At 42.1% G+C, this 12,080-nt stretch overlaps 1 protein-coding gene across 4 annotated transcripts in view; it reads left to right on the forward strand.

Annotated features, from left to right (window-relative positions):
• The window catches only part of PPM1H (protein phosphatase, Mg2+/Mn2+ dependent 1H), a 152,082-nt gene that overhangs the window by 84,940 nt on the left and 55,062 nt on the right, over nt 1-12,080 (forward strand). For all 4 annotated transcript variants that reach the window (XM_074827343.1, XM_074827341.1, XM_074827342.1 and 1 more), the window contains exon 4: nt 4,919-5,031. In XM_074827343.1, the coding sequence (XP_074683444.1) occupies nt 4,919-5,031 (113 nt within the window). The remainder of the gene's footprint in view (nt 1-4,918; nt 5,032-12,080) is intronic.

A 12,080-nucleotide genomic window follows, 5' to 3' on the forward strand; every position in this document is an offset into this window, starting at 1 on the left:
AACCTGACAGGTTTATCTAATGATGGTTTTGTCCCTTTTTCCTGGGAGCATTTAGCATGCCGTTACTTCTTTTCCCCCAGCTGCCTTTTGAATTCTAGTTAAGCTCCCCTGTTTTTGCCTCAAGTCTCAAATAAAATGCAATTCATCCCTTTCAAAAGGCTTTTTAAATTTTTTTTTTTCCTTTATTGGGTGTGGTTTCCTTTGGACAGTGCTTGTCTGACAGCTACATGCAGTAAAACACTGTGAAAAGCTGACACAGATTAAGTCATTGCCTAACTTAAAAATTTAACAATTAAGCTGTCCCCTTTTTGAAGTACTTCTGGATGGTGTTGTCAGATTGTGTTGGAACTGGGATTAGCATATTTCGGTGTTGTGTTCTTAGATAATATACTGTCCTGTTTAAAAAATAAAAAGTGCTTTATGTCAGTAATTGCCAGGGATCACAATTATTCTAGTTAAAAGGAAATAAATAAGATCTGAATGTATCATAAGTCAGATCCTCTGATTTTCATCTCTTGAGTTTTAAGATGTGCATTTATAGATTCAGTTCTAGGGAGCCAGGAGGGATGTTTCCAAGTGCTGTTCTCTACTGGATAGAAGCATCAAACTAGAATCCCTTTCCTGTATTTAACCTTGTATAGATGTGTGTGACACAGTGTGTGTATTTTAAAGAAAAGGGGAGAGAGAGCTCCTTTTCCACACTGAACCCTGTTCAATTTTGGATAGGAAGAGATGGCATGGAACTAGTCTGTATGATTTCTTGAAAGTATAAGTTTGTATAGATTGTATCATGATTTTCTTCTCTACTGATTTTTTGACTCACATAAAACCTAGATAGGTACTTTTGCAAGATTTATGCCACTTTAATTTGAACAATCTTGAGAGAGCAACATAGGTTGTATGGTTTTCCTTTTGAAAAGCTTCCTCTGCTTAAATAGGCAGTAGAAATGAGGAAGGTTGAAACAGTATTACAGGCATTTTGATGCGTTTTTGACTGAGGTAAAGCAGGTTAAGGAGTTAATTTTGTCTTTATGCCTTCTGAAACTTTTTTAAGCAGATACCGGATACTGTGTGTGTATGGAGTAAAGCTGCTTTCTGTTGTAGCAAGATTGAAATTCTGGAGGAAAGGCCCCTGCTGAGGACAGATATAGATGAAAAAGTAATTTTAGTTGTTGTGGTATGCTAACTTGTGGTAATGATGATACTGCAATTTGAATGTACCTAGTTCTGTTTGAGGTCCTCAATTTCTAAAACTTAGCATCAAGTATAGCTGGCATTAACTTTTTATGTCTCCATACTTGCTGCTTTCATGCCGTCTCCCGTTGCCTCTGCATTGGCTGCGCACACGAGCCCACCTGGCTGAGGCTGCTGGTGGCGAGTGTCCCGGCGGCTTCGCATGCCCAACGTGTGTGGGTCGAGACAGGCAGAAGGAAAAGCTGGGGTGGCACAGCACCCCGAGAGCCACCAGCTCTCCACAAGGTGGCATGAGCAAGCCGCCATCGGGGGTCTGGGAGCCTCCGACAGAGCGGATGGTAATGGCTTTGTGGCATAATATTCCTCCGTTTTGGAAAGATATTGTTAATTAGCATGACTAACCCGTGCTTTTGCTCTGGGAAGCCCAGGTCTGAGCCTTAGAGAGGTGAGTGCTGAGGAGATCGAAGTGGTCAGGTTGGTGAGGATGGTCTGTCCCAGGGCTGTTTCTATAATCGGTAGAGAAAGCAACCCCTTTTCTCTGTCACCCACTCTGGAAACGTACCCTGTGGCACTTCGTGGTGTCCTCTGCAGGCTTTGCTCCATCCTCCCTGTGCTCCATCACCCAGGGAAGAGGGGGGACGAGGGTGACCAGGCATGAGGCAGCTCCTTGTGGGCACCCTGCTCCTACCTGCAACTACAGGGGGGCAGAGCACAGAGTAAATTAGCCGCTTCCTTGGCATGACATGATAGCCTTTTGAACAGAGGATATAGAAATCCTCTTTTTTCGTTTGTTATTCTGTCAGGGTCTGCACGAGTGGCACGCACTGCCCTTTGGGCTGAAAGGTGCATCATTTGCTTCTGCCTGGCAGTGCTCAGCTCTTCCCCTGCACGCAGATTGCTACGGGGGCATGAGCTGCATGCTACAGAAAGGAGGAGGAAAGAAGTTTAAAAAAAACTTTGCTCTGAAATCTTTCTCAAGGTGGAAAATGAGGAAAGCTTTGCATACACTCAGACTTGGTCAAGAATGAGCCCCTTTATACCCGTAAAGGTTTCAGAGGTGTTTTGGGATTTTTGCCCCTGTTTGTGCTGCACTACTTTACCAGAAGCGCTGATATAAAGTATTTCATTAAAAGCCAATGTCTCTACATCAGAATGAGTTAGTGGCATTGGTGGGCTTTGTTTTATTTTGGTTTATTTTTTCCCCTCAAACCTTGTTGAGCTGTAGGAAAGCCTTCCTTTCCTTTGCTCTCCCCCCACCCCCCCCACCCCTAAGTGTCAAACAAAGTGTGTAATATCAAATTAAACATGGCTCTGAATATACTCTGACAAGTCATAGTAGTAAATTCAAGTTCTGAACAACAACTAGATGGAAGAGTCCATGAACAGCAATTATTTGAAAAAATCCAGTACACGGGTCTAGTTTAAGTCAAGGAAACTCTGAAAATGAGGCCCTAAAGATTATATATCTTCTCTTCTATAATAGATGCTTCTGTATTCTGCTTATTGAAAGAAATAAATTTTAATTTAGGCATTCAGCACTTGCAAAGTGTACATATGACAGAGCTGAAACCAGGTGAGGAATTGTACATTGTTTGAAGGTCTCAGAGGATACTTGGAACTGCGAGATGAAGGTTTTTTAAAATTCCTGACAGTGCTTGGAAAATCCACTGTAGTATTTGTAAGTTTAAATTATTTTGATGGTTAGAAACGTCTGCTGCCTTTGAACTGTTCTTTTCAGCTTAATTTAAAAATATATAGAAACCATGGGGAGGAAAATCAGCTTCTCTACGGCAAGATTAGATAGAGGCATTTGTAACAGGCCCATGTCTGTGACCAAAGGTTCTGCGAGATTTGATTTTTAGCTTGGAGGTGTTTTCCTCCTGTTTCTCATCCCATTTCCCCCCCCCCCCCCCCCAAAAAAAAAAAAAAAAAGGAGAGGAAAAAAAAAGGGGTGAGTGGGAGGTGAGAAAAAGGAAAACCGCCGGTCGGTGGGAGGCCGGGTTAAGAGCGAGCAGTGAAGGCGGTGCCGCTCCGGCGGCAGTGCAGTTCCCGCGTGCAGCAGAGGATGGCCGTGTCGGGCAGCGCTGCGCCTCTCGCTGTCCCTGTCACACCGCCCGCCGCGGTACCGGATTCATGGCACAGATGGGATCGGGCCTCATGCACACCGGCCTGCGAGGAGTCACACTATTTGTGAGAGACGCCCTCCGCACAGCCTGCTCCGGACAGCGGCCGAGAGCTGCTGAGCATCCCCACTGCTGCTTCGGGTCGCCTCCCTCTCCTGAAATTCGTAGGAAAGAAAGCATGGTCCCTGGCGTCCTCCAACTCTGCAGATTTTCAATCAGATTGCAGCCGTCATGGTTTGCGTTTGTTGTGGTGCTTTTCTTCAGATAAATTTAGCTCAAAAATAAAGCTCTAAATCCCATACCCCAAGGCATGGACAATTTGAGCTGTTTGTTGTTCAGTGCAAATATGAAAATGGCTGAAGTATAGCTCTGTGTGTGTATGCACAGAGGCAAACAAATATTCATAATAAAAACCACACACAAGTAGGCAGGGTTTAGCTGAAAAGATTTGCCAGTACATGCAATAACAATGTTAAATGATGCTCCCTGTTTGAATCCAGTATTACAAGGAAAGACCAGTTTGAAATTGGATTTGATTCTGGATGCAGGAGAGGAGGGTAATTTGTAACATCATGTGTTTTAACCCCAAACTAAATGAAGAGGCGGCAGAATGAATTCATTGGCATGTACTTCAATTTTGTTTAAAATATATGGAGTACTAGAAAATAGCTCATTTACTTGTGTTTCATGTTCTCCACGCTTTCCTGGCACTACATATATATGAAAAAATAAAACTTCTGTATTTTTTCATTCCTGGCTTTGATTGATTGTTGGTGACAGATGTGACTTGTGTTCTCCACTTCTATTAAGCAGGGGGGCTTTTTTATGTATACTATTTCTTACACTCAGAAACAGTTGGAAGCTAAACACAGGAAGAACAATCTGAATAGGTTTGTACCCCCTTAAATTTGGGCCGGTGCACATGCATAAAAATTAAGTCTTTTCAGGACCTCATAAAAGCAGTGAGATGAGACACAGGGTTAAATACTGTAGTTCATCCTGGAAAGTCTGTGAATGCCTAATATTTTTCAGTAAAACTTTTCTACTGACCTTCCCCCCTCTGCCCCCTTAACAAGTTTAGCATCCACCCATTCCCTGTGTTTCTGAAGGGTAGCCTTGTGGCATAAGTGTGTCTTGCTGCTGTTTGTAAAGGTATATGCTCTGCAATCCTAGCGTCCCTTTTGGAGAGCAGGTAGTTATTAATGTCATAGCTAGGTCTCATTAATATTTCCTGTCTATGTAAAGCACTCTCCAATTATACCACCAGATACCTGTTGTTAAGCTACATTTATCTTTGCCTTCATTGTGCTTTTTCCGTAGCAAATTCCCTTGCATCCCTCAGACTTGCCATTTGTTCCTTGGTGCCTGATGTTTTCTAGTCTTCTGTCCTGATTTTTCCCCAACATTTTTGTATCATAAGTAATAGATACTCCTTGACTTTCCGTTCTTCTCCCTGACCATGTGGCCACAGCTGCAACAGTAAAGAGCTAGTGGGACATGCAGTTTAAGAAAGACTATATTTTTTATTTAGAGGAATCTTCATTTTCTGAAATGTTAACTGCAATGCTGTCTTTATAAATCTTGTTCTCTCTTTCCCGTAGGATTTGCAAATAGAACGAGAGAGGACCGTGTATAATATTTCTGGCGGCTGCACAGCCCTTGTGGTGGTGTATTTATTGGGGAAGCTTTATGTGGCAAATGCTGGTGATAGCAGGTGAGTAAGTGTGGTGTCTTCCCAACTATTTCTTTGCCCCAGGCTTTCCAGATTGGGTGTTACCAAAGTTCCCTAAGTGCAAAGAGTATCACAAGAGGATTCTGTTTCTTGGCTGGACACTTAACAGTTCTCACAGAAATTAATGCAAATGGCAGTGATAGGCTTCCAGTATCTTGTTGAGTGGTGGTTTCAATCAGGGAGGTTGATGACACTTCTGGCCCTGTAGCAGTTTCTGGATGACTTGATGGTGGAAAGATGCTAAAGAGCTATTGAAACGAAGAGATGTTTGGTGTGTAGTAGAATTGTGTGTTGAACACTGACAAAGTAACTGCATCTGGGACAGCTGGTAGGCCTGGACTGGTTCAGTAGGAAGTCCTGTGGCTCTTGCCCTCAGTTTTAGTCTTGGAAGGCCACCTGGTTCTCAGATTTTGATATAATTGAAGATAATAATCTGCAAGCAACTGCTACAGCTGCAACAGGGAGGAGAGGAGGGAGAGGGGCTATCACAGGTTAAGATTTTTTTACTGTGTCCTGTTTTAGCTTGTCCATTTCTCAGAACTGAATGCTGTCATTCAGAGGTTGTAGCTTTGTTATATTTAGAAGTTGGATGCTTGAAGACTCGTGATGAGAAGCTTTTTCTTTGTCTTCTGATTTGTCTACAGCTAGGAACATACTGGAAATCTCTCACTTGCTTTCTTTTCCTTTCTCTCACTCTGCCCATACCACCATCAGAGATGGTTGGCTAAATTGCTTTATTGTCTCTCAAAAGTGTGCTGTGTAAAACTGAGTAGTTGAGAACTTTATTCTTAAATGACTGGCTGCTTCCAGTTCCCTCAGGATTCCTTCTCTGCATCCTGAGAGCATCCTAAGCTCCATTGCAGCCTCTGACACCCAATAGGAAGAAACTTGATGATGGTGATATTGAATTAGCCCAAGCATCCACTGAGTCTTCAATAGGCTTTGAATGAATGTTCATCAAGTCCATCAGAAACATCTCTTCAGAAAAGCAGGAAGAGCAGAAATTAGAAAAGAAGCCATCAGCAAGGCTGGGTCTTGTTTCAACCAGGACTCAAATTTTTCTACTCATTCCTCACATCTTGTAGGTAACGGGGTCCCTCCAGATCCAAAATAGTTTGGTTTTGCACTTTCCAAATGGACCTCATGGAAAGCCTCCTCATGCTAAGGAGAATTCTCTCGATTCCCAAAATCTTTCACTTTCAAATAAGTGCCCTTCTAGATTTTCATAGCTCAAGAAAATAAAAGCTTTAAAGTCTAGAAGAGCAGTTGATCTGGGCCCCTCTTCCACCAAATCCCCACTTCCCATGTTTCAGAAAGGGAGAAACACAGCTATTGCAAAACATCTAAGTTGTTCCTCATCACTAAAAGGACATTTTAGGACTAGAAAAGCAGCTCTGAGGTTGTCCGCCTACTGCCAGGGTACGCACTGCATTCCTGTATTTTTAAGAGCCCAGTCATGTAGCCAAGAAGTTTTATTTGTGTTAGTTGGAAAAATATGTTCCTTTTTGCTGTTTCATGCCTTGTGTCGTCAGCTTCGCAGTTTGTACAGATACAAATGAGGGTGCTGAGAAAAACAATAATGAAACTACGTTAAAAAAAGGTTTGCCTTCTCTTGAGAAGGGTGGGCTTTGTTTTTTCACCCAAACAGGGGGCTTGTGCCTGTTGCTGTTGGAAGTAGATGCCAAAACCCTCAGTTCTTCAGTTGAGCTTTAGTTTGAGTTTACCTAGTCATTTGTGCCTCTTCTCAGTTGTCCTCTTCCTTCTCCCCTTTCTGCTCCCCCACTTGAAAAAGCCTACAAATAAATCAAGCTACATTTCCCACAGACTAGAGTCTGTGAGAAGAGGTTTTGTGCTGCAGGGGTGGGGAAATAAACATTTTGAGTTCACACAAACCTCATTTGTTCTGCCTCTGCCCAGAAGAAGGTTAGGTCTTTTTTTAATTCCAGGCAACTTGAAAACAGAAGCTTTTAAAGGTGGGTTTTGAACAGCTTCTGCTGTCACAGGACCAAGGTACGTGCAACAAACTGTTACTATCACAATGAGACTAAGGAAACGCCAAGTGTGAGACTTGAATAATAATGTGCTATGCAGTGCCAGCTATACCTCAGACTTATGTCTATGGTATTCAGTTTAACCACCAAAGCTTCTCAAATCTAATCATTTCATGCCACGTACCCTGGCAGTGTTGTATAGCAGCTGTCCTTTTGTAGTTGATGTGTAATTACATCATGAAAAGACTTTAATTACCATATTACTAAATTACCAGCCAGCAATCCTTTCAGGTTCAGCCCTAGCTCGCTTCTGTATGGACTATCAGGCTTCTCCAAGCTGAACACTTTTGGTTGGTGTAAAAGGGAGAAAAAATTGTGCTAATTGTAGGTTTTGTTATGAACTATTATTGAGCTTGATGTTATGGCATCACTAATGTCAATGATATAATTAAACTTCTGCTAACGATGCAATCACAGTTCTGTAATAATTATACGTTAACTGCACATGATACCAGGACCCTACTAAAAATGAGGTGATATATTCAGAGCCTGATAAAAACAACTTGGAGGGAGCTGCTTTCATTCTCTAATGGCTTGTCTGATCATTCTTGGACTCTACCATAAATATACCTACTTGTACAGTCAAAATTCATGTCTGAATACTGGCCAAAGCTTTTTCTAATGTTTCTCTCTCTCTCTCTCTCTCTCTTTCTTCCTCTCAGTGGTTAGCATTGTCCATGCAAGGTTATCTAATTAGGGACCGATAGTGCTATAGTCATCTATCTAATACGTAGTGTTTTTCTGGTGAGCATTGGGCACTGTGCTTTGCTTACCAGTTTGACATACACACTATAGTAACTAGGCCAGGCTCTTGGAATAGCTGGGGTTTTTTATTAAGGAATAGTCTGCTCTGCTCATTCTTTTAAATTGTATTGTTCAATTTTGTATTGCTAAAGTGACTTTTACTTCTAAACTGCTGTAACACGCCTTGTTAATCTCAGTTCTTTTTAGTTTTATGGTCTTTATTAGGATGTTGTTTTATAGCTAGTGATAAAGCAGTAGTAAAGCAGGGACTTAATGTTTTTACTGATCACTGCCTAATTATTGTATAGCCTCATGCAACATAACATTTGCCCAATATCGCTATAGTGACTGTAGTGCAGTATGATCATATTAACTATTTTTAGCGTGAGCGTTCTTCTGGCTTTCATGTTGTCTAGCTAAGGAGCTGCTTGGAGACTGCAGGCACTGCCATTTTGTGCTGTGCTTGGAGCCATGTAGGGTAGTGGTGCTTTTATCGTTACATGAGAAGCAGAGCACCACAAGTTGGTTTCACTTTTCCATAGGCCCTGAAACACTCACTAAATCTGCAAATGGGTTCTTGGGCTTTTTTGGTTTATTGGCAGAACATGGGATCAAAGCAAAGAGCCTGATGTTTCGGAGGCTTCACAGACGTGCAGGGTCACTGGATTTTTGCTTTGCTTCATCAGCTTTTTTTATCGTCTTTTGCCTCTTTGCTTTTGTTCCCTGTGCTTATGTTTTCAGGGCATATTCACCCTGTGCTTGAATGTGTATCTCCATGTCCAGAATAGGTTTTTCTCCTCCTTTTTTCAAGTGTTGAATTAATACTAAGGCATTTGGGATTGTTAAATGACAGGAGCTCATTGACTGAATGTTTTTGTGGCGCTTCCATGTGGGTGCAGGTTAAGCAACTTCATTGGTGCTTCAGGTGCCCAGATGTGGGAGAGTGTTTATAACACCGACTTCTCCCAGTGTAATAAAATAGTGAATTGAAATTTGAATTCTACTTTGTTTACTGTTTCAGTTCTTTCTGGATTTGCTGCTTGTGTTGAATCTCACTACATTTATACTTCCTATTCTTCTGTCGTGGTGCTTGTCAGCTGCTTCCCTCATGCATAGTTCTCATTGTAGGAAGTCAAATTTGGGGATTAATCTGCTTTTATGAAGTAAATGAGAGAGGCATGGAGACAGCCGCATATCTGCTGACTGGCACTGTAGCTTAAACAGAATTTCACAAAAGTCAGAATTGATGATTCAGACCCATTTTTGTGGTTCATGGTTTCTGACCTCTTCCTTAAGGAAGTCCAACAGGGTGATTTTTGCTAGAAGAGCTAACACTGTGTAAGGATGGAAACCAAAAAGCGTTCTAGTATATTACTATTGTAGAGCTAGTTTGCTTTAGTCTTTGGGGTTTTTTTTACAGTATTTTTAAGAAACTTTAATTTTCTGATTTTTCTTAACTAACTATCTTCTGATCTAAATGGTGTATATTTTCCCTGTTTCCCTTGAGTGGTCTGCCTGAGCTGTCTCTGTCTCCTTACATCTGTGTCTGCATAAACAACAATAACTGTGCTTCATACTTAGTACTTAGAGGTCTCTAGAGGGAAGACCAACTCAGTTACTAAGCTTCTCCAGTATTTGGAAAAACGTTCTTTTTCCTGTGTTCTCCTAAAGATGGCACAAAAAGAGCTGCAAATCTCTGAACCACACGCAGGACCTTTTCACCCTGGAACCACACAATCCATGGTGACTCCTCTTTGTCCTCTGAAATTCTTATTCCTCCAAATACTCAAAAGATGCCTCCCAAGAGGTGAGAGCGACACTTATGGATTGTATTTTGGCCAATCTGTGTGCACATCCCCTTTTTAGATTATTAATTTTTTGATGGAATCACTTGAAAGTAATAAACGTTTGATCATTTAAGGGCAATAGATAACCTAAGTCTGGTCTGCTCAGGAGCCTGTATAGTGCGGAGAGACTGAATTCAAGATGAAGCAAGTCTCTCCCACACACATTCTCCTTTATTGACTGCAACTTTGTAGGTGGAGAAGTCTGATCCTGCCTAGCCAAAAATGTTGGAAAAGAGCATGTTATCTTCATCACACTCAGGAGATACAGCCAAGTCCTATTTCTCTGTTTCCCCTGCTTCTTTTCCTTAGAAGCCTGACTTGCAGGCCTGCAGAAAGCACTTCTGCTCCCCTTCTCCTGCCTGGCTTCCTTCCAGGGAGAAGCAAGAGCACAAGATTCATAGGAATAGCAGCAATCTCAGATATTGCAGGATTTTATGATGGGTAAAGCTTTTGGAGGCACTTCAGGAACCACTTTACGTGTGGTGTGAAGAAAAGGTGTTGGATCACAAATAAGTTGTTGAGCTCAAAGTGCAGTGATGAGGAAGAGCATTTTCTAGCAATCCAGTGGATGACAAGTTCCAGGGTACTGGCATGTTGTATCCAGCACTGACTTAGCAGAAATTATTAATTTGGCAGTAAATGTTAATAGGCTTTTGAAGACAAAACAAATGTCCTGCCTCTTCTCCAAACTTGTTTTTCTTGGGAGAGTGTATGCCTTAGCAATGTTTGTGACAATCTAGCAGGTGTTGAAGTTGTTGTAAACATTTTTGGTGAGTGGTAGAATCAGTGAAGTCCTTGGTCCTAACCACATAGATATCATCTACCCATGAAGTCCTTATGTTCCAGATTATGAGGAAGGAGAGGGATTTTGTATTTCAAGTAATATCAGTAAACTGGAAAGCCACAGTTTTTTGGTATTAGTTTTCAGGAGTGATGAATTCTATTAACTCTAATTCTCTTAGGTTTTCAGCCTTTAAATAAAGAAAGAAAAAACAAAAACCAACAAAACCCAAAGAAACTAATCAAGCCAGACAAAAAAAAGCTGATTGCTGCCACTGCAAGTAAAAATTCCCCTGCTGCCTATTTTTATTGGTGAATATGAGCACTGATCAAGGAAAAATTCCCACTGTAATAACATCTTTGTGTGTATGTTGCACATGTAGCCAGTAGAGCTCCTAGTGTGAGGCAAGATGGGCGAAGGGTGCAGAGATGTAATCTTAATCACTCGTTTACTGATGTATAAAGAGCCTGTGACCTCTAATAGAAGCAGCGTGTGGTATAAGCACATATACCAGACTCCACATCTCCCAGTGCAGTGTGTTAAGCTCAAAACCATCTTTTTAATCTGTGCCTTTGTAGCTGACCACAGAGAGAACTGCAGGTTCTTCATTCCAGGGTTACAGGGCTGGGGCCAAGGCACACCAAGCAGGCTGGGCACCTTAGACCTCTAGTTCCCAACTGAAGTATGGGAGGAGGGCTGGGGGAGCACTCCAGTCTTGCTTGGTGAATGTTTCAAGTCTGCTGCGGTCTTTATTGTGTTGGAAAGCTTTTCTCATCCCCTGAATTCTGTGAGCTTGCCAGGCAGCTCAGGCCGTTCAGTCTCAGCAGCAGCTACACGATGCAGCTTGAGTCCTGTTCCTGGAGCTTTTAGCAAAGGCTTTCCTTGTCAGTTCTGCGTGGGTGAATGAAGCAGGGCTTGGGTAAAAATTCACTGATGCAGAGTGAGCAGAGAGTGAGACCAGTCTGCTTTTACTTCTCAGTCCAGCTTGTTCCAATATCCTGCAGCTGTCACTGAATTAAGCAGAAAAGCTGAGATAAAAGTAGATGTGATGCTTTAGGTGCTAAAAGTCATTCTAACTTCCTCAATGGTAAGATAGCGAAGAGCAGGGGGGAAAAAAAAAATCCGTGCTTCTTCCCTCTTACATGGTCAGCCGTATCCCAGCCATATTACCAGCAAAATAAACACTGACTTGCACAGCAATGCCTTCATCCACTAAGCCCAGGTTTAGTTGCCATAGTAACTCGTCCTGGAGATGAATGTGATATCCTGGACAGCAGGGAAAAAGACTCTGATTCCAGAGATACCAGTCCTGAGGCTCAGAGTTGGCTACAGAGACATGACTGCACTTCTTTGTTCATTTCCCTGACATGGCCTGAGTAATTGGTGGCATGTTCTTAAGCCGTGATACAGAAATGTGGTGGTGTATCATCATTGCAACCCTGGACTTAGCTGTGTTCAAATGAAGAATACACTGAAATCATCACAAGCAAAATGAATCCCATGAGGGCAGCAAATCTCCAACCTAAGGATGCTGGATCCGATGGCAGGCAATTTTCGAGTGCTAGCAGTGTCGCTATAAACTCACTATAAACTGGCTTGTAATAGCTT

This window comes from Strix aluco, chromosome 5 (genome assembly GCF_031877795.1).
Source record: "Strix aluco isolate bStrAlu1 chromosome 5, bStrAlu1.hap1, whole genome shotgun sequence".
Classification (NCBI taxonomy): domain Eukaryota; kingdom Metazoa; phylum Chordata; class Aves; order Strigiformes; family Strigidae; genus Strix; species Strix aluco.